General features: G+C 41.6%; 1 protein-coding gene across 1 annotated transcript in view; it reads right to left on the bottom strand.

Annotated features, from left to right (window-relative positions):
* Positions 1-22,875, bottom strand: part of MAN1A1 (mannosidase alpha class 1A member 1) — a 129,776-nt gene extending 106,901 nt beyond the window's left edge. The window contains exon 1 of the mRNA XM_015858710.2: positions 22,067-22,875. Coding sequence (XP_015714196.1) covers positions 22,067-22,660 — 594 coding nt within the window. The 5' untranslated portion in view covers positions 22,661-22,875. The remainder of the gene's footprint in view (positions 1-22,066) is intronic.
* Positions 22,876-23,642: the final 767 nt, after the last annotated feature.

The following is a 23,642-nucleotide window of genomic DNA, read 5'->3' as shown; positions in this document are numbered from 1 at the left end:
ACAGTGTATCCATATGAAGTGATGAATACCAAGGTGACTCAAGTCACCACTTCAGCATGACTGAAACCATAAAAAGGGAGGAAAATGCTTTTGAAGAACCTGTTTATTATTTTTCTTTCTCTTTAATACAAATGACTTTATACAGTTGCATATTATTGCGTATCAGTGGGCACTAAGATTGCTGAAGCTCCTGCACAAATTCACTGACAGTTGCCTGTGATCTTTCTTAGCATGTCACATCAGTGATGAACCTGTGCAGGTGGCACATATCATGCTGGCACTCTTATCTCAACTAGCTGGGGCTGGACTTCTCCCCTGTACCTTCCTACAACTTTCCCTTGTCTCAAGGCTGTAAGATTATCACCTCTTCTTGCAATTGATGCTAACCATTTATCAGACCACGATCAGAAAAACCGAGCAGGGCTCCTTTAGCTGCCTGGAAGAATGCAGTCCAAAGCACTCCGTACCTCACTTTATTCCTTCTCCTTCCGGCCCTTAGTCTGAATTTCTAGGATGCTATTCAAAAAAGAAACAAGCAAACAAAAATCCTAACAGCAGTTTCTTCCCCTCAGTAAAATAAGTCTACATTCATTCCACAATCCTGTATCTGTACCAGAGCACACTTCAGAAATTAGGAGGCAGAAGGCTGTACCCTTACTAGTAAAAAAGCTGTAGGTGCAACAGGAATCCAATTTGGCACAGAAAACTAAATTTCAGATGTACCTTCTAAGTGCATTCTTTTCCTTAATTGCATTTTTTTCCACATTCTTTAGTATTTTTGAACTGAGCTTTCCAAAACACCACTTATTGCCACTAAACTCTTTGCCCATTCCTCAAACCAGCAGCTCACAACAAGAGGCCAGACCAGAGCAGTCCATATAAAATGTTCATCCATGCACAGCTCTCAGCTGTAATTTCTCCTCTCCCCCTGCACCAAATTGGTCCTTCCCTTCTGTTCCCCTCTCCTGCACCTTATTAAAGAAATTGCAGCACTCTCCTCAATTTTACTGCTGTGACTATGGTAAAACTGAAAGAAGTCAGAGTGCCAACTCACAGAAGAGTATTTACATAGATTAATCCAGGACCCAGTTGCAGCATGGATCAGGGGCTAAATCTGCATCATTACCATGATATTCAGAGAAGTATCTGTGACCCAATAGCCTGAAATTAGAGCAAAAGGATTCAAGTGTTTCTCAACAGCTGAAAAACAGTTATATAGAGGTCAAACAGACAATATTAATACATTGTTTCTTGAAATTATTTTCTAAGCATCTTGATGACCTGAAGAGTGTGGCACTCTTACCAAGCTTGCAGATAACATCAGGTGGAAGGAGGCAGATGGATACCCCACCTGGGAGTGTCAGAACTGCCATTCTGAGACTAAGACAGTCTGGAGAAACAGGCTAGAAGGAATTTCCTGATGCACAGCAGAGGGAAATGCAAAATCCACAATCCCTGGCAATGGCTGGTGAGCAGCCTAAATGTAAAGGGGGGGATTTTTCACTTAGGGGACAGTGAGGCACTGGAACATGTTGCTTCCAGAGAAATGTGTGCCCCATCCCTGGAGGTTTCCAAGGCCAGACTGGATGGAGCCCAGGGCAGCCACATCTGGTGGGTGGCAGCCCTGCCCATGGCAGGGGGTTGGAGCTGGATAGGTTTTGAGGCCCTCTCCAAGCCAAGCCTTTCAAAGGTCGTTCCTGTCAACAAGTATGCAACTCTCATTCCATTCCAAGATTTTGGCTGTTTAAAATATACCAGAGGAGAATTATGAGTTGTTAAAGATTTTTCCAAGCCATCAGAAATATTTCAAGATTTTTTTCTATATTGCATAAACTGCTTCAGCTATGCAAAACACTGTCAGCTCATTTCAGACAGCAAGTTAAGAGCTACTTACTGCTACTATCTACTTACTGTCTTAGTATAGTGAGATTCAAGAATAATTGCAATATTCAGACCTCTGCAAAATGTGATGAAAATACAGTGTCATGTATGAAATTACGATTGCTGCCCATTTCATGTTTGTATCTACTTCTTTATTTAGGACTGATCAAACAACTCACCCTGAGATGCATATGAAGTCAAGAGTAAATTATTTTAAGATATATTTATATTTTCAGCCCTCTAGTATTTCTAGGAAACTCGGTCTGCATGGTAATAATTTTTCTGAGGTGAAAATTCATTTCTGTAAATTAGTAGTTGCTCTCTGTATCAACAGTGAAAGAGCCACCATAACAAAAAATGAGTATCAGTTCTTCATCTTTAGCAGTTTTACCTTAGCATTTGAAATTGATATTTCAAACATAACTGTTATCTTCTTCTTACAACATCTATGTCATTATCTGGCCTGTAGATCCTGACACAACCAGTGCCAATGAAGTTCTCAAAATACACAATGCTCAGATCTTAACCTTTTTGCTTAATTCCTCTACCACGTTATCCGTGCCCACATAACCCTCACTAGACTTGTAAGTTAGCTTGGCATTCCAGTTCACACAGTCATCTGCAAAAAAAGTAATAAGATGCTTGGTCACGTGCCCAACTGGTATCTATGAGGGCTGCTCTGAAAGTAATGCCTCCTATTTCATTACATTGCCCACAGTATCAGAGGCGGATGGTGGTGGCATGGCAGTAAAAGCTGAACCTTTCCAACAGTATTTCACTTCATTTCGTTGTTGTGTGACAGATGGCAGTAAAGGGCCAGCCTGACAGAATGGAAGTGTGTATGAAGCAAAAGTGTGTCACTGATTTCCTCCATCTGGAAAAAAACAGCACTCATTCATCAATGCTTGCTGAACATTTATGGAGACTAAACAGTGGGTGTGAGCACAGTCAGGCAGCGGGTGGCACATTTCAGCAGTGGTAACAGTGGGACATCTCAACTGGCGCACATTTTTATGAGCATGGCATGCAGGTTCTTGCTCATCACTGGCAAAAATGCATACCTAATGGTGGTGACTATGTTGAAAAACAATGTTTTGTAGCTGAGAATTTGCTCTATCAAAAAGTGTTATTATGGTCTTGTAGCTGTTGTAGTTTTCATGGAAATAAATAGCAGACATTACTTTCAGAGCGACCTACAAATAATTCCCACAGTTTAAGCTGGAGTTAAACACCTTGGAAGTAACACACACAAAAAGGTACATATAGGCAATGATGCCTTTTATAGAGAGCTATGGTTTAAAAATGACCTTAAAAATATATATATATCTACATTTAGGTACTAGAAGTAATTTAACCTCAAGACAGCATCTCTTTCAATGCTACAAATAGCATATTAATGCCTCACACAATGTTTTCCTTACATTTCCAATGGTACCCCCACAAGATAATATTTCTTCAGATTTGATAAGAGTTGTCATAGGCTTATGGAGAATGTCTGTGTTCATGCTTTCATGACAGGCAGAAGAAATCTGGTGCAGCTGAACAAGGAAATGAATGGAAGAACATAAAACCGATGTGCAATTAACACCAACTAAGACTACCAGTATTCTGTTCTAATCACCACCTGGCAGCAAAGAATACAGAGGAAACAGAATTCAAATAAGAGACACAGTGATATTTTCCTCAATGGAAAGTCTGAAGAATTAGATGTACTTATTTGTAAAAGGACAAATAGAGAATAAGAACAAAGTAAAAGCATTCAGACAGCAGAGGCTCCTCCTGACTACTTTTGTGCAAGGGAAGAGAAGCTGAAACACACAAATATTTAGTTTGTTACTGAAAAAGCAAACATTCTGGAATCACTGCTAAAAGAGAGAGGAAAATGAGATTTCATATTACAGTTGCTCGGTTCTTAACAAAAATTACTCCAAATGGATTATAGCATTCACAGCACAAATGGAGCATAATTCCCATCTGCCCTACTTGTAACACTGCCATTTGATGGCTATCCATAGCACAGCTAATACTGTGACAACTTCCACACGCTGTAGCTTTAGCAGGGTTATACAGCTTCCAGCCCACCAAGCAGAGACTTATTCCCTAACAGGCACAAGTTCTGGCTTTGCATTGCCATCTAAACTTACTTGTTTCTTAGTATGTGTGGTACATTACAAAAATACATGAAGTACCACAGATACAGAAGACAGAGGCTACTCCTCCATAATTCAACCACTCAGACACCTATGTGAGAGTTCTGCCTCTCCTAAGTAGGAAACAGGGGAAACAGGAAGCCATCCATTAACAAAACCTCAAGAGAAAAGAGAAATATGAGCAGAGTTTGTCTTCTCCTTTCCTTTCCTTTCCCTTCCCTTCCCTTTCTTTTTTTTTTTTTTTTTTCTTTTCCAGGAAGGTATGAAGTCTCTCAGATCACTTCTCTTGATTCCACATTTTATTTCAAGTTACTCAAAGGAAAATCAAAGTATTTAGTATTTTAGCAAAAGCAGAAACAAAATACCTAAACTATCATGGTAATTTCCCAAAAAGGAACTTGACCTATGTTGAGTCACTGAGTTATGTCTAGTAGACTACAGCCGGTTGAGAAGTTCTCTGTCAAAAATCCAACTGTCCATGTTTAAAAAGCAGCTGCCCTTTACCCCTCTGTAAAACAAAACAACCACTAACAATAAAACACCCCAAACACATCAATTTCACTTGCTTCTTTCACTGGATTTGACAAGTCCCTTCTAGGCAGGCAGATGGGTGAGGAACAGAGCAGGCATAGAGCTGAGCTTCCCTAGCACTCTGCTTGACAGGCCCTGTCAATTTTCATTTCTGGTTTACAGGCTGCCTGTGAGCAAATTTTGTAAATTCTGGAGATACAGTTTTGGGTGAATCATTTTTAGAAAACAAGTAAATATTCTTCTGGTCTCACATTTCTTCCCTAGATCTCTACCCTTCTTTCCTCCACAGGTGTTCTCTGTATAGCTCTGGGTCTGATTCTTGCAAGTCTGTCTCTTTCCAGACACTGGGTCTCCTCACCTCCAGTGCAATCTTTCAGATATAAAGACTCATTATTAATATTGCTAGAGTGTTCCTATTGTAAACATTGAGGTATATGTAAACTATATTATTCCGGAATATAACAAAGTTATAAACTAAAAAAACTTCCTGTATGTCAGGGTAGTGAGCAGAGGTCCCACCCAATCTCATGGTTCTTCTGACAAGATAACAGGAACAAGCGCAAGATGCTGCAGATAACAGAGGAGGAACAGCAGTACATACACAGATGGCTTGCTCTGTCCTATGCACCACTTATGAGATAACAGCATAGAAAAGGGCAAGCTCTATAGATAACAGGGAGCAGCAGCTTAACAGAATTTACCAGGACAACTGTATCATCAAATGAATTATAAAGTCAACAAAACTGAGGTCAGTATGGAAAGGGAAACAGGACTAAGCTGTTTACTTGGGAAGCAGTGAGGATAGTTGATGGAAAGAACATGGAAAGGGAAAAATGAGATAAAGAAATGCAAGAAGAAACAATCCATGTTTTTGGAGCTGCTTGGGGGTAAGCAGCCCCTCCAAACACCCCTGCAACCTCTGAAGGGGAAATGAAATCTGCTGTTGGTCTCATTGTACCTCTATCCAACTCGTAAAGTGAGAGGGAACCTCTCGCTAGCTGATCTTCCGTCTGCTAGCGAGGGAACCTCCTGATGTCCAAGCAACGTGCAGGACAGAACAGACTTTCCCCCAAACTTTTAGCTCACTTACTTTTGAGCAACACTAATGTAATTTAATTAGGACAGTTAAGAATGCTCTTTGTGCCATTAGGCAATAGTTCCAGAGTCTACCTACAGTGACTTCTATTTTTGAGAAAGAAATCACAAGAGATTTCTCTGAGTAGAAATCAAGCAACAAAGGTCCCTGTCCCCACCCACACTCCTCCCCAAACCACTAGATGGCTCTGAATGGCTTATTTACCACAACTTCCTGTCCCTAACAAAAGTTTAAGAACAGGACAAGCGAACCAAAATACTTCTTATCAGTACTATCAGTCTTCAGACATTGAGAGTTTGGGACACTCTGGGCCAGATGGGATGTCTGTATGATTAACAATCCCCAAGAGAGTCTTTGTTCGTGGAATTACCCAACTGTTCTCTGAACTGTAAATTCTTGATGTTGACAGCATCCCAGAGAAAGGGCTCTATAGCTTGACAACACAGCATGTTAACAACAGGCTTATTCTGGTTTTGTCACCTATCAGTTTCATTTGATGCATCCTGTATTGGACAGGTAGGAATATTTATCAGAATAGCCTTAAATAAAATGCACTAAAAACTTTTTAATATTATTATTTTTTTCTCCCAATTACGTTACTGTCATGGATAATTCTAAATCTATTTAGTCCAATAATTTTGAAACATTTATATATAAACATTTATTAGGTATTTTGGCAATGATTTCTGTACTGGAGAATAGACTATCAGAGATGTGTAAATTAGCTTACTTCTAATTATCTACTATTTTTTTATCAGAAGGAGCAAGAATGCTCCAATCTACCTTAGTTCCTGCATTTTAAAATGGGGAAGAAGTCATGCTCTCCAAAATGCTCTGTAAGATCCATTGCTTAAAAACTTACATAAAATATCTATGTTATCATAGCATCCAGTCCTACACCTCATGCATGACCAGCATGCCTTTACTCCTACAGACGCGCAGGTTGGCTGCCTATGATCTCACCATCCCCATGCACTTACTGATCTCAGAATCAAATTACAGAAAGCCAAAGCTTTTAACTTTTAAAGATTCAAATATAACACTGAGCACATTAAACTAGCATGCCTCTGAGATGACAGCTTAGGACAACAGAGATTTCAATCCTTCTCATGTTACATTTCTCTAGGAGAATCTTTCTTTTTGAGCAGAGAGGAGTTGAACATACAAACTATTCAAACAGCTTCTAACAGTGTTCTCAAAACTGCAATGTTTCATTTCCAGAACTTACTCTTTCATAATTTCTCCCTTCAAAAATGAAAACAGAAGAAGTAGTTGTTTTAATAATAAATTTTCAGATAAAAGAGTGAAATGTTTCACTCTACTATAAGAATTTAAAGCATTTCATTTATTTGAAACACTCCCTGGTGATGTATAGAAAACTAACACAGAAAAAGTACATTGGTTTCTAGTTTCATAAACTTAGACTTCCATCCCATAATGGCCATGCAAAAAAAAAAAACAACAAAAAAACATAACACACAAAAAATCCTAGCACACTCACAAATCTATCATCTGCTCACTTCTGTAAAACCTTGACTTATATTTTCCACATGCACAGATGACTGCCCACACATAGCTCACCTGCACACCATGACTTAAATAGTAACTGTTATTATTAGTTTTTAAAACAGGACATTTTGGAAGATCCCAACATCACTTCTTTACAGTTTAACACAATACATCCTAGTTTCCAACTTATTTTCTGTTAAGCACAGAAATGAGGCCCCATTAGCCTCTGCATCCTTGCAGTTTAGATTTCTGGACTGTTTTTCATTTAACTGTGCAGTCATACGGAGGCAACCTGGAGACCTGTGTTTCAGCACATCCAAGTTCATTTTAACAATTCATCCTCAATTTGGGGCATGTTCCTGTGAGCTATTTCAGAATACCTTAAAGTATCTCATTGCTCTTAAATTGGAGCACGACACACGTATATGTATACCATTTCAGAGAATCTGTATATATGTACATATATATATGTATTATTAAATTAAATAGGTCTGGTATTTGTTTAGAACCTAAGCATCCTACTGCCCACTACGGACAGAGTGTAGGAGACAATTTAAAAGTTCACTGACCTTTGCTTCTACCTTGTTCATACACTTATCTGATCTGTATAGCAGACAAGTACGTATTTGAAATATGAGCTGAGGACTAGTGCAAAAAAATGCGTGTCAAATTTGACTTCTCTGAACAATTAGGGTGGTTCTCTGTACTAAGGAAGTGGAACTCATTCTATTGAGCGTATTACCTTCTAAAATAGTAGTCAAAACACAGGATGTTGTGTGGCCAGAAGATTCAGACTTGACAGAACATTTAAGTAGAAAGCTATTGTTTTCAAGCAGCACTTAAAATATAAATAAAGAAATAAGTAACAGTTCTCTGAGATGTCTAAAGTAACACTTAGTCTCTTGCTGAGGGGATGATACATTTTGTTGAACAACTACAGAGCTCCAAAACCAAAACCTCAACAATGTGTCCAACACAGTGTGCTAACAATGATTTTGCAGCCACAGTATCAAGTCTTAACAGTAACAGCTAGTGACAAAACAGACTTGTAGGTGGTTATAACCATATCAGGTTAAGCCTATTTACAACCTTCAGCTGACATGGTTAACTGAAAGTTAAAAATTTACCTATAGCAGATAAGGAAGATAATAAATTGCTGATGTGGATATTTACAGAGAAATCTTACCATCTCAACTATCAGTCACAAAAACAAATACACCAGCTCCAGCATTGTCCTATCTCACTGAGCAGAACAGACTCATTTCCTCGTATTCTGCTTGTACCCAATAATAATAGCTTATATCCTTTTAAGGTTGTCATTTCTTTGAAGAGAAATCAGCTTTTAGTCCAGTCCTTTTACGTGTCCTAGCACAGCAGATTTGACTAAAGCAAGTAGGCTCATCTTGTATCAGTGCCTGTGTCTGACGACTGAAAGCCAGAAACACAGCAATGAATTCAATTCCTATGACTACCCTATAATATGATGCTGCTGCTACTTGATAATAGGCAAGAACTAGAAATCACAGCAAGAAACTCTCGAAGTATAACACTGAGCAAGTATTTTACATTTTTAAGGAAGTTTCAAAGTCAACGTCAAACATACACTTACTTCTAAAAGTCAATAATGCCTGCTGGTGCAAGCGAGTGCTGTAATCTGATTGCAAACTAAAAGTAAGGGGCTGTCAAGCAGAGTGGAAAAAAGAATGGTCTGTAAGGAGCAGCACATCAGAATCACATCTGCGTTTGAAGTTTCCTGACAGCACTAACTAAACCCAAGTTCAAAAATTACAGTAATCCAAAACACATACTCTGAAAAACTTGTTTAATATTTGCAGTCTGGTGGTTTTCTCATTGATTTTAACCAAAGCTGCTTACGGCTTTTTTCCTTCTAGAAGGAAATGGCAGCCCCCAGAGAGTATCATTGGCCTTATTTGAAGCTGACAGATACGGTCATAAAGAAAAGAAGCACTCATCCATTGTAATGTCCAAATTTCCATCCCCTTCCATTCTAAGTAGAGAAGAAACACTGGAATGTCATAAGTAAACAGGTGAAAGGCCAGCCATCAGCCACAGGTATCCTTAAATTAAATACACTGGGAGAACTTAATTCCCTGCCCCAGTTGGAAGGATCAGCTGGTGATCCCATGTATGTCCACCAGCATCCTTCCAGGGAGAAAACTATTGCAGTCAATTTGTTCAAACTGGGTACCATTTTTACACATAATGCAAAGTGCACTACAGTTCAGTTAGCCTGGCTTTTATCCAAGTTATAAAGCAAATAAAAGAATATACATACAGCACATGACCACATACTTCAGCTGTCACTTACCCCATCACATAGCCCACCAAGTCTCCCTCCTTCAACTTTGGAGAACTTAGATAGGTTAGATGAGGTCATGACTATTTTAAGGAAGTTGAAATTTGGATACTGGTCACTGGGGGTGGAGGAATTTTTGTTGTTGTTGTTTCGTTTTGTTTTTGAGGATTTAGGAGGAGTGGTAGAAAAGAGAACAAATTTCCAGTTGTTTTGATTATAGTACTTCCAATGCCTCCCAGGATGTTTTCTGTAAACAGCATATTTGAAACTGGATATTAAAGTACAGCTAGAATATCAAAGGGAAATTATGAATAAACTATCTTCTGATAAGGCACATTCACAGCTCATTTTACAGCTGAAGGTCCCCATGTAGCACAGGACTAACAGCAACATCAAGTTCTAAATACAAGGGAATCGTTGCTGGTGAAAGTGCAGTAAAGAAGATTTTTTTGCATGAAGATTTTTTTATTTTCTTTTTCCCCCTGTGTGGAGATGAGGTGTGGCCTGTAAAACAGACATTAGATATATTTGACTTTAAGGTATCAGATCCCATCCTCATTTATTTGCTCTGACGTGTTCAAACAGACAAAAGGACTACTAAAGCTTTTTTTGAGATCTGTCTTTGGCATCAGCTGCTGGCTTTGTTCCTTCCTCAGAAAACAAACAAAAAACTGCATTTTTCAAGCGGCATGTATCTAAAGTAGAAAAGGTTCCCCACTGTAAACAAAGAATAAAACAGGCATCACAAAAAATACTGTGTACAAACAAAAGAGAATAAAACATCCACACCATGTCCTCTTCACAGAATGTAGTCATAGGTAATTAGCACACCAGGTAGCTATTATAAAGTTACTCTGAAATGAACACATAAAACATAATACAGTGTACTATTGTGTGTTTAAAACAACTGAGCAATATGAGCATCTTTCTAACTTCTCACAGTAAAGTCTGTAGCTAAGAAAATGCTTTTGGTTGCTTTTTTTTTTTTTTTTCCCTCTCTCCAGTGGCCAGATCAGAAGACTGCCCACCTAAAATTTCTTTTCACATTCAAGAGACCCAAGTAGTATGACTTGGTTAGCTTACACTCCAGGACCTGCTTTCCTTAGGAAAATCACATGCTGAACTTTTTCTTCAAAGAACGCATAAAGAAATGCAGAAGTGAAGACACAACTACTGGTCAAGCTTTGGATTGCTAAATAGATTCAAAATAATTTTCTTGATGAAATGAAACCATCATCCACAGGCACTTCACAAAAATTAAGATGAGAAATAAGAAATCTGATTGAAGCTAAAAAAGTTCTACTGTTTTCCAAAACTCAGAGGTGCTCTCCTCAAACTTCATTAGTTTCCATCTTAAGTAGTGATACTGGTTTTACGGCCACTTTTTCCTACTTTTGCTTGCAAAAGTTATTGGTGAACACCTTACATAAACCATATTGGACTGATCCCATAACAAGGGATAACTGAACTAAAGCAAAAGGAAGGTTAAATATTCACTGCTATTGCTGGAAAAAGCTTTACCTCCCACATCACTAAGTCATAATAGTCATGTCAAACTGAAGGGATGCTCGTGTACTATGATGCTGGAAACTTATGCTTTCAGAAATGACCAGTGAATATGGACACTGAGAACAAGGAAACATGAAGAAGGACTTAATTTTCAAAACCAACCTTCTGGAGAGCCAGACTTCTTTGTGATATCAAAAATGATAAAAAATCTAATACCAAAAAGTTGGATTCCCATGAATTGGTAGTGTACTGCAATAATCTAACACTATTGTAAAAATATTTACAAGGTCTACTGTAAACCATACAGTAAGTCACATGAAATAGATGAAAAAATAATTAAAAAACAAGTTTTTAAAATTAGCAAATAGAAGTTACTTAAGCATTTACAAAGAAACCAATCAGAACTCCACTTTAAATTTAATTCAATGGTATAGATTTCAGTCACAATATAAACTTCAAACCTGACAGCTTTGTACTTGTGCTATATTAGCTTTCACATCCTAAGTTTCATCTCCGCAGTGTATAAACATCTTACATTTTCATCAGAGGCATGCAGAGGAAATATGCTTCAGAATGCCATGCAGATCTTTAACAGCATTTCTCACAGTACATCAGAATACTAGTTACCCATTCATACCCAGCAGAGGCAAAAGTTTCAACTAATAGTTTCACTTTCCATCAGTAGCTTGTGTTTCAAAACTGAAGCTGGAATTCCCTGTATTAACCACATTTGTGTGGCCGGTAAACATTTTCTCAGTTTTAAAAATTTCAAGATACAAACTCAGTTAACACACAGTGCCTACTAAGCTTCCCTAATGAGAATGGAAAAGAAGAACAGATGCAAAGGAGTTAGAAAAGGCCACGTGTCATTTCCCTTGCTGCCCCACCTCCTACAATAATAGCTCACTTCAAAACAAGCTATGCATGTAAGATAAATGCCTAAACCATACATCTACTTAAATGCTAGAAAGAAGAGTTTAAAATCATGAAAAAGCTGAGAAAGGCAAATTAAAAAGGCCCTGGGCTTCTGTGGAACAAGTTCAGTAACTCTATAACTTCCTGAAGGGAGGTTATGATGAGGAGGGGCTTGGTCTCTTCTCCCAGGCAACATAAAGGACCCAAAGAAATGGACGCAAGTTGTACCAGAAGAGGTTTAGATTAGACATAAGGAAAAACTTTTTCTCTCAGAGAGTGGTCAGGCACTGGAATGGCTGCTGAGGGAGGTGGTGGAGTCCCCGTCCCTGGCAGCATTCAAGAGGCATCCGGATGAGGAGCTCCAAGATATGGTTTAGTAGTTTGCTGTAGCTACGGTAATGGGAGGACAGTTGGACTAGATGATCTTGTAGGTCCCTTCCAACCTTGCGATTCCATGATTCTAACATCTGTGATTTGTCCAGGGACCTGATCTGCAGGATCTCATGGGAGAGATCCATGTAGGGCAGCGGTACCCAGGAGATGTCAGTGATCACCAACCACAAGAATGTTTCTTGGCAGGAGGTCACTGAGGCCAATGAAATAATCCAGGCTGGATGTGGAGCACCTAGGTGAACCCAAACCCCTAGGGAAGCCCAAGGAGGAGGATCAGGCAGGGGCTGCCCTACAGAAGTGCTGAAGGTTGCCAAAGCTCAGCTGGAAACGGCTACAGGACAGAAAGTGCCTCTACAGAAACATCAACAAAAGGACCGAACAAAATGGACTGGCTGCTCAACAGGCTGTAAAAACTAGCAACAAAGGACATGAAAAGGCTTAAGCAATAATGATGTTTTTTTTGTTTGTTTGTTTTGCCTCTGATCTTTACTATATTCGTATTTGCAAAGAGTTTATCAGGGAGAGACAGGTATGTAAGTGAAGATGAAGTTAGGGATGGAGCAGTTAAGAAGAAAATTATATTCTAACTTGATACCAAAATAAAAAGAGTCTGCAGACCTGGGAATATGTTTGTCCAGAGTGGCTTAAGAATCTCCCTCCTCAGACGTTTTCCAAACCTGACTTCAATTCTGAGCAACCTGATTCACTTTTGAAGTCAGTTCTTCAAGACAGTGACCAGAGGCCACAAGAGGTCTAGCAGAAAGTCTGAATCCCTCAGTGACAATATTATGCAGTAAGAAGAAGGCTGGGAGAAAGAACAAAAACCACAGCATATATAAATGCAGACCAACAGTGCCTTCATAATGCCTTCTTCACATCATCAGGCTGCATTAGACCACACACCCCGTGAAGGCTGAAAACTTTCTCACAGACCGTCTACTATCTGCAGAGGTTTAGATTCATAAGGTGACTTATGAAAAACTGGTTATTGATTTGGATTCTGCTTGAAGCATGTGTGTAATATTTTTTTTTTTCAACATAGCTGACAATTTGCAAATAAAAATAAACCTGTATTTATTACATGTGCTTATTTAAGCCAACAACAAACATCCTCAGTTACAAATGAGAATTTATCATTTACTAATTGTGTGAAATATTTAGCTGTACTGTAAGACACACACATGGAAAGAGACGCAAATAAATGCCTTTCTCTGTCCAAATACAATGAATTTTTAAAAAAATACTGCATGGAGAAGCTTAAGGGCTTTTCTTTAGAAAGGTCATATTTTGAAGTGCCCTTCCTGATCTGAGATATCACTTCAGCCCTTGACAATATCACACACATTTCTAGAGTCAGTTCAGGTTCAGTACCATGCTTACCCCAGAGCTTTACAGAGTGAGACATAAAAGTATCAGACAACTTACAGTGTGTCATTATGTAGCAGGTTTGGGTTTTTTTTCCCCCCCATGGTGGCTCTTCAGACAGTCTCACCAGAACGGAAAAAGCAATACACAGCCTTGAAGTATTACAATTTTTCAAACGTGTAACTGCTACAAATCTTCTACTCTATAAACAGTAATCATGTTTTCTGTTGCAGGATGGGGCGAGGGGGTGTCAATCCACCACAATGTAATTAACATCTATTCCTCTTCTTCAAGCTTCAGCTTAAAGCGTTTAGTATTACTGTCTAGGTCTGACACACAATTTGAAGTGCAGTTCTCAGAATCACAGATGGGTGGAGAACTATAACCACAGTAACAAGCAGCACATTTCCCTACAGACAGCAAAGCGGGCACAGCTTTATCAGTATCACCATTCAGTGCACCAACAGATGTCAGTGCTCAAAGGCAGTGAGAAAACTGACAGTGGAGTTAAAGACTGAGTCTGCATCTCTGTGTGCATATCAGGGAATACTAAAATTACTATCTCCCTGAGAGCAACATTTTGAAAGCAAAATGTTTTCTTTTTTTTAAGCTTGGTATTCTTTTACACAAGCTATTTCCTATTTCCTTGGAAGAAAGCAGTCCCTGAACAAAAGAAATTTCAAAAGGCACATAGATGTTTATTATGCAGTGAAGCAAGTAAAAGAAAAACATGCAGATACTAAAAAAAATAAATAAATAAAAAAAGCCTGCAGTGGTCTGAATACTAATTAAAGAAGCAATCCACACTGATCGAACACAATTTTATTGCTATGTTTTAAAAGCACAGACTTTGAATTAAAAAAAAGTTTTACATTGCCAAGCAATAAGCTCACCTCTACACAAGTCGGGTGATGTACAATTCTGTTAGAAAGTATCAGATGTACTTTATTTTCTATTTTATTCTTATGGAATACAGATGACATACACAGCGTTGCTTGTAACGCAAGTGCCACCAATATATACCTTCACAAGAGAACTGCAATGCTGTGTGCCTTTACATTGAAATTTCCATTCCTGTTTTCTGCCCAGCATCACAGAAAAAAAAGGTTGATTCTTCTGAAAGAATTTTTGAAGAACACACAGGAGGTCTTGTAACAGCTGGATGCAGCAGCACAGCCACCAGCTCTTTCTGGCACAGCATCATTTTGGTCCTTTGCTCAATATTGCCTATCTTCTCTCCCTATCTACATGTTTTTTCCTACCTTATTAGATACCTGCATTTAAAAAAGGATCCAAGTATCTTATAAGTCAGATTTTCATTCACTTGCTTTATTTCTAAGCAATTTCAAAGCCAAGGTACATATATTTTCCAAGAGAGTGTGGGAGGACAAATGAAAGTAGATTTTACACTTGTAGTTACCTTTTCTTAAGAGACTACATATCTCAGTGTTCCCACAAGGGCTGTGAAAGTCTAACAGTTGCGTGAATGTAACAGCAGGTTACACGCTCATCCAATCTGCTACAAAAGCTTTTAAAATTAGAGGCATCAGAATGAGCAATACCTTTATCTTCATAAACACCAGCTATAAAATCCAACCAGTTTACTGTGTAGAGTTGTAGCCAACTGCTGCATTATTTCATGTGAGCATTTCTAGGTTACCATAGATTTCAAAGTGGTGATAACAAGATGCAAAAAAGGCAAACCTAGGCTTTTACTTCCCTTCAGAACGAAGTCAGATCAGAGCATTTGATTTCAGGTGTTGTTCGCATTGCCCACAGCCAGAACCCAAACTACAGCTACCCACACCTGCAGTCCTGGGCCTGACTCCATAATCCAGGTGCAAACCCACAGCATAAACAAGAGGAAAGGCAGCCCAGCATGCAGCAAAGCCAAGAACAAAGCACAGCCCTTGGTTCAGAGGCAAAGAACTGAGCTGGGGCCTGGCCCTGTGCACCACCCATCCCCCCTACCGCACCATCTGCACCAGGCCCAGACCCCTCTGGGTCCTGCCACACAAGCTCCCCTGCTTGGCAGCCAAGCTGCCCAGTAGCTGTTGCAAGAAGGGATTAACCACAGTTCTGTGAAAGGTCTCACTTAATCTGTATCAGGCAAGGAAGCATGCGCTTTATTACTCGCCAATTATATCTTCATGGCAGACTTGCAAGCTTGGTTATAGGAAGTGATGGAAAATAGGAAGACAGATTCTTCTTAGCGTGCACACATTCTTTTATCATATGCTACATTTCTAGGATAAAGGAGGTTTTCAGACAAAAAAAAGGAAGCAGTATACAGACTACCTGGTACACTTCCCATATTATTTATCACCCAGGCTCACCTAAACAATTATTTTCTTTGTTTTACAAGGTCATTTCTAAGAATAACTTTAAAATAATCTACGGAACCCTTTAAAACAGTGTGTCTAGAACATAACTTATGCAGAGATACCTCTGTACAACTGAGTTACTTACTAGAAAGCAGAATGTTTTAGCATCACTGTACTATCTCTGGCTGCAGTTTACTGCCAGAGAAGGTCTGTACCATTACACAGCAGCAAACAGTGAATCAAACAATGAATACTTTCCCAAAGTATTAGATTCAGCCAAGCAAGTTTGTAAGACACATTTACTATTTAATGGGCAGATAAAGGAACTACATGTTAAGGCATTTTATTTGAGATGAAAACCACAGGAATTCACTATGCTGGCTCCTCAAAACCAGGAGGGAAAATAAAAGAAAAAACAGAAAAAGTGAAGACACTGAAGTGTTTTTACAACACTGTATTTCAGATAGCTGTAAGAAATGGTATCTGTCCAGCAGTCATACAAGTGCCTGCATAATGAAGTTAATTACAAGAAGCGCTGTCTCCTGTCTCTTCGTGATCTTCTTTTCATAGATCTGCGCTTTCATTAACATTCAAAGAAGCTATCAAAGCCTGACTGTCTACCACTCTTAACATTTTTCTGCTTGAATGAAATAGACATTTTTCAGCCTTAATAGTAGATTCTAATAAACAGGTGGAATTTTTCTGCTTTGGTTTGCCCACAGCACAGAATTACAGCCTTAAGCAGTTGTACTCACCAACATTATGATTTACTCCATTTCTCTATACTAAATCACTGCCATAGGCTGCTACACTGATGTTAAATAGAAAATTATCACCATGGGAATATAACTTTTGCCAAAATACAGGAGACATTCCATTTTAAGCTTTACCTCGCCCCTTTTCATCACCTTATTTAGCTTTCATGAAGACTCTTGTGTGTCTGGATTTTAGGTTTTGCCTTTGCATAAGATGTGCACATGGTTTTCAGCTAAAGAATTAATCATATGCTGGATTTTTTATTTTTTTATTTTTTTTCTGAAAGCCAGATGTTTTCCATGAACATTTAAAGTCTTTTCATTTTCCCCACAAATCTAAGGACTCGGTACCTATTCAATCCACAGAACACTCACAAGTCTTGTTAATATACCTGCCGAGAATGCAGACCAAGTTGGAACATAAGAAAAGTAAACATTTATCCAGGTGAGCTCACCAAAAGATGCAAGGATGGAAAACACAAACTAAGAATGGTTAAAGATCCTATTCCAGTCAAGCATGCACACCAAAACATTCCTCCTCTTCATAACCAATAGTCCTAAAACAAACAAAAGCCACCCCTGGCAGATCAGGATGGCTCTGTACAGGGCCTGCAGACACTGCTGAACAGTCACTGACCCATGTCCTTAGTAATTCATTGGTAGTTCCTCTGCATCTTCTAGTGTTATTACTTCTATGCCTGCTATTTAGTTCACTGTTTTGTTGCATTTTAGATGTCGTAACATCCACGTCCCACAAGAGCACAGAATTCCCAACAAAAACTGAGAGAATGCCTCTGAGCACCAGAGGATGCCCTTACCTTAGAAGTAAAAGCTACCTACACATCATATGGCATTCCCTGTATTCAGGCATTTAACTCACCTTCTTCTTGTCTTTTACAAAACCACTATCAATTAATAAATGTAAGAACTAGAATTTGTTCAGAAGGAATGCACAGTAGAAGTCTCAGAAAGGACTAGCAGATACAAAAACACTGAAGTCTGCAGGTAGAAAAATAAAACTCTGGGGTAAAAAAATAAAAATAAAAAAACTAAGATACATTTTAAACTCCTTTGAGAAACTAAATTACAGTTGCAAGATGTCTGCATTAAGGTCAGAGCAGCTGAAGAAAAGTTCAGAAGTAAACTGCATCATCAACATATTGCCAGGAATCTCTACCTGATTACTCACTGCATACAGATTCTCTTTCTTCCACAGCATCCTCATGAATACATAAGGATCTGTGCCACCAGGAAATGGGGCTCTATGTGTTTGAAACCCAAATCTCTCCATACTCGAATACAGCAGTTTAACCCTTTCCTCTTGGTTCAGGGAAGTTTCCACAACTTCCTCAAAGTGAAAGCACAGAGAATTGTACTCTGCAGGAACCAGTGGTTCTGTAATTAATGTTCCTTTCTTTCTTTTCCCTTTTTCTGTTCCAAGAAAAAGAGTCAAGAGAAAACAGCCTCCCAATGTGCAGCACTTCTGCTACTTCTCTGTTAGTTCAGTGAGCTGAAGCAGCTTCCAGAAGGCTCCAAGGAGTCATGCAAAGGAGACAGCAGGCAAGAGTAAGTGATCAGAAGAGATTCTCCTCCTCTTCTGACAGCAAGAAGTATTAGTAAACTCACCTCATCTCATTAAATAAATAAATAAATAAATGAAAAATCAATAAAAGGAAAACGTCTCCCAGAACATACATCACTCTCCCCAAGCAGCAACAGCCAGAGAGCTGCAAACACGCAGGGGGAGCCCCTGAACACAAGCCACCCCTGCAACTTCACCATCACTCCCCCTCACAGCCAGAAAATCCTGATAAGAGCCAAGCGCTGCTATGTCAAGTGCATATTAAATCTCTGATTAGCCTTTTATGTCCACGTTCACAAGCTTTTCTGCCTCCAGATATTTCTGATCTTCCCTGCAACACTGCTAAATCTAAAAGCCACCACAAAATAATAACAATAAATAATAATAATAATAATAATAATAATAATAATAATAATAATAATAATTAGGAATTTGGAAACTCTGAACTCACACAGCCAACTCAACTCCAATTTAGCTCTTTACAGGAAGACGGCATGAAGTAATAATCTTCAGTTGTTTAGTCTGTTCTGATGCCTTGTGACTGCTGTGCTGTCCCAAAGAACAGCACAAGAACCATAGGATCAGGGAATACACTTCTCCTCTCCAGGACTTCTGCCAGGTGACTGCAATAGCTCCGAGTTGTGCAAGCACTGGGAGCACTGCAAGAGACTGAGAGCAAGGTCATGGCACTACAGACATCATGCTCCAGTTTCCCATCACTGTCCTGAAGGCGTATGTCTGAACAGTACCATACAATAACACACAGGCTCTGAGCTAGCTATCCTCTGCAGGACTAGAGTACTGCATTGCTGCCATGCCCCACCAATAGCTTGCTGCTCTGTAGGATTAGTCAGAGCAAAGCACTACACTAATGTGGTTGTACTGCTACTTGTACCTGAGCTAGCTCATTCATTGCTTTCTATTCCTTTTCTCTGAAATAAAAAGAGTTCCATTTTTGTTATTTACTTAACACCTAAGTAATTCAATTGCTTTCCCCCTCCCTTTCTCTCTCCTAGAAGGGAGAGAGTAATGAAACTTGGAGAATATTCAAAGTCAGGTTTTCCTAATTGAAACAGACTTCTCCTGCTTTCATAGCCCATCCCCACAATTTCTACATTCTCCTTGGCACCACTTTTGTTCACATCACCTTTCCCAAACAGTCTATGTACTTGAAAGTCTTTCCCAATGTTTTTCTCTCAGTTACTTCTGACATCCAGCCACAACCAATGGTGACAACAGCACAGACTGAACAAATATCAGCTTGTTTTCTCACCAAAGGGGACTACCTACTCAAAGCAGGGGCTGCCTCTCCATTCAGCAGGTGGAAGAACAGGAGTAGAAACCAGACTCCTAATTCAGAACCCAGAGCTCTTATCAGGACACCAGAAGAGAGCAATGGGAGGAGTACCTGATACCCATGCCCTGCTCCAAGAAATGGAGCAACAGGGAAACTGCCAGGACAGTTATCGCTAACAAAACACAACCTTACTGACATGCCTGAGGGCAGCTGTGCTTCCTTGTGCAAAGCTCCCTCAAACACACAGCCTGATGGAGGTGCACAGCCCAGGCAGCCTCAGCTCAGCCAGTACAGAATCCAACACAAGCAGCTGACAACAGTTTTACAACAGGAAGCACTGGACAGGCAGTGCTACCAGAGCCTCCCTCAGTGCCTGCTAGCAACTCATAATCAGAAGAGAAACCAGAAGAGCACCACAGCAGACATCAGTGCTCTGGGCTGGGAAGCCGCATCCCCTTACCACAAGGGCAAAGTGCAATGGCAGCAACACGAGTTATCCGCTTCACTGCCTTTACCAGTGCTTGACTTACTTGATAAGCTTGTAGAAACTTAGTAATTTTTCTAGCTATCTGCCATAATATGTTGGTTTCAACACTAAATAAAGTTCAGAAAGTCTTTATATTCCCATCTTTTTCATGTTTCCCAGTTTTTTGTTTGTTTTTAATTCAAAAAAGTATGCCATAGATAAAAGAGGTTAACATTTCTATATTAAATCCTCATTAAGAAATATTACACAATTCACATTATTTTATTGTTTTGTGGCTGGAAACCATTTTTGCTGGTACTGGCTAGAGTTAAACATTTATTTCAATGTCTTCCCCAGTCTACAATCCCAGCACGCAACGGCCACACTGTAACCGGTGATTTCCACTGTTTCTCTTAGGGTGTAGTTCACATTCTTGAAAGTTACAATATAAAACTATACCTAAGAAGCCTGCAGACTGGAATTCCAGCCTGACACAAAGAAGTGGACAAGAGCTTGGAAAAATAGGGGGAAGAGCATTAGAAAGGCCAGCACATGAAACAATATAGAATAGGAAACGTTGCTTTAAGGTCAGGGAAAAAGAGTATTCTCTTAAAAGAAAAAAATAAAGTTAAACTGGTTAAGGTACAGTAAGACAGAGCAATTAAGTAAATGTGAAGTTAGCCTACTAAACAGGGAGGAAAAAACTTCCACAAACAACAAAGTATTAAGGAATTACACTGAGAAAGAAAGGAAAGAATAAAGACCTGAGAACTACGAGCAGCCTCTCTGCCATCATTTCCTGTGCTTACAGCAGCCAAACATCTGGTCTGGGGGCTCCACTGCTGTCAGGGCTTCCCAGGTGGAAGTCAGGAAAAATAAGAGGAACAGGATGGGAGGGAAGAAAGAAATAAGGATGGGGTTCTGGGGTTTGTATAGATGTAGATACATTTACCTCTCATATGCACACAAGCATGTTTGTATACGTATATACTAAAACATCACTGAAGAAGTTGGCACAATGCTAACCCTGCAAAATCAGCAGTATCTCTCAGTATTATCTCCTTCATCCTGCTTACGTGTTGCACTCTGCTGTACAACAAATGTCATGCATAGCTTCTGGAGCCTCAGTATGCCATTTCTACCCTTTTTTTTTACAAGGCAATTCCAGATAACAGGGAACTGTTTGTTGGTACTTTTAATTGCTCTGTGTGCCTGAACGAGGCTGTGAGGCTGCAGGCAGGAGAACACAGGCTCCGCACACTTCGAGTTGTGCTCTGTATTATGCACTCAGGAGAGTTTCCCTTCTCCAAATCTGCCTCTGCCTATGACCCGCACAGTTTGCTACAACAGTTTCATTGATGCTCAGAGCACGGTATGAGATCTGAGAGTTCTGTGTAGTGTAAATGCACACTTTTCCAATTGCTTTGTAAAAACATATCATAAAACAAAACCAAATACAGGCTGAGGGTATTTCACCAACATAGAAACAGTCGGTTATTACAGCCTCGCTCCCTATCTCATCTTCATCACCACAGAACGGGAAACACACACTACTTATTAATTCATAAACCGTAACCCCAGGAGGCAGCTGAAACTGTCAAACTGATAAGCAAAAGCGTCAGTGATGCCATTAAGTTGAACTACAGAGAAAAACCCTTATTCTATGGGAAAGACCCAACCGAGCCCCTGGCTTGCGGCAGCCCTACCTACGCATAGCTCGGGCAAAGCGCTTCGGGGAGGGAGGAGAGGGAATCAGCGCCCACCACACACTACGCGACACCGCACCGCTATAACCAAGCGGACCGCACTCCGCCTGCGGTGCGGGACAGACGCTCCGAGCCGCCCTGCCCGCCGTCTCCCCGCTCCCAGCCCGGGTGCGCGCTTCCTCGGGGTCTCGGCGCTGTGACACAAGGGGAAGAGGAGAAGGAGGCGGCCGGGCAGGACCTGTTGCCCGGCGCGGGTCCGCCGTCACCCACCTCTTTGATCTTGTCCCTCCGCTGTCGCACGGCGGGATCTGCGGGCTCTCGTCCCACGGCGCCCACGGGCTGCTGGAACGGGCGCTGGGGAAGCCCGGCGGCGGCCGCCTCCTTCCTGCCGCGGGCGTCCTGCAGAAGTTTCTCCTTGTCCTGGCGGATGTCCCTGCGGATCTCCTCGGGCAGCTTCTGCAGCGTCTCCTTGGCCTCGCGCAGGGCCCGCTCGTGGTCCGCGCGGATCCGCTCCAGGCTGCCCGCCCCGCCCGCCTCCTCCGGCATCGCCGGGCCGGCACCGGGCTGCGGCGGGGCGCGCGGCTGGAAACCGGGCGGCGGCGGCGGGGGGGGCTGCAGGGCGGTCGAGTGGAAGAAGACGCCGCTGAGCAGCTTGGAGGAGTCGGGCAGGAAGAAGATGGCCCCGAAGCAGAGGGTGATGAAGGCGCTGAACACCAGCAGCAGCACGAACTTCTCCGTCAGCCGGAACGCGCCGGGGCCCGCCGCCTTCCTGCCCCCGCCGCTCGCACCGCCGCTCGCCGGACCGCCCAGCGCGCCCGGCCCCGCCGCGCTACCGAAGAGCGGCAGCAGGCTGGAGGCGGGCATGGCCCCCCCGCCGTCTCAGCGCGCTCCGCTGCGCGACCCGACCAGCACCGGACGGCTCCGCTCCGCAGACGGCGGACAGAAAGTTTCCCGAGCGGCCGCGGGTCAACTTTTCCCCTCCCCGCACGGCAGACGCTCGGCGTGTGCGGGGCGGGCGCTGTCAGCTCCGGCCCATGCCTCCAACCGCGCCGCCGCCGCCGCGGGTGCCGCTCCCGCTCCGCCCGCGCGGAACAACTGCCGGGCGGCCGGAGGCGGGGCGGGGCGGGGCGGGGCCGCGTTGGGGCCAATAGCGGGGTGGGGAGGGGCCGTGCTGCATCCGCCCTCCAACCACGCCCCGGGCCGCCACGCCCCGTCGGACCCGCGACTGTCCGGGGTGGGCTGCTGGAGGGTGGGCCGCTCGGTTCCGACCGTGCGCACGAAGGTAGTGGAGTCCGCACGCGGGGAGCAGAGCGGGACTGGGTGTTCTACCGTTGTCTCTTACAGGGAGAGATGTATTTTCTTACCAAAAACGAACAGCAGGAAAGAGAGACGCGGGGAAACATGCTGGGTGGCACACACACTGTTATCTCCAACTCTTGGGATCCCACCCACACTGTGACAGCGGGTCAGCCCCGCTGATCTGATTGCAGTGCTTCCTCCACCAGCAAACCGCTTTATCACCGGGAAAACAGACAGATCTGTTCTCAGAAGTTCCGATGCCAACACATTACTTTGTGTGTTTGCATCATTTTGTTTTGCAAGTGGGAAAAAACGGTAGAGGGAAGCCTGAGCCTTGAACAAGGGCAGGGAGAAGATGTTGCATAAGCTGCGTAAAGGATATGTTGAAAACGGGCCTGGCATGGGCCTCCTTCTGCTCCCAGGGGGATTCAGGGGAGTTTCACCATTGACTTAATAGGAATTGAGCGAAGCTGCTGCCCAGCACTTCTCTAAATCCCATTCTTTAGTAGTTAGAATATGTAACAGATTAATTAAAAACAGGTCTGGA

This window comes from Coturnix japonica, chromosome 3 (genome assembly GCF_001577835.2).
Source record: "Coturnix japonica isolate 7356 chromosome 3, Coturnix japonica 2.1, whole genome shotgun sequence".
Classification (NCBI taxonomy): Eukaryota; Metazoa; Chordata; class Aves; order Galliformes; family Phasianidae; genus Coturnix; species Coturnix japonica.
The sequence above is the reverse complement of the archived record's forward strand: the minus strand, read 5'-3'. Positions and strand labels throughout refer to the sequence as shown.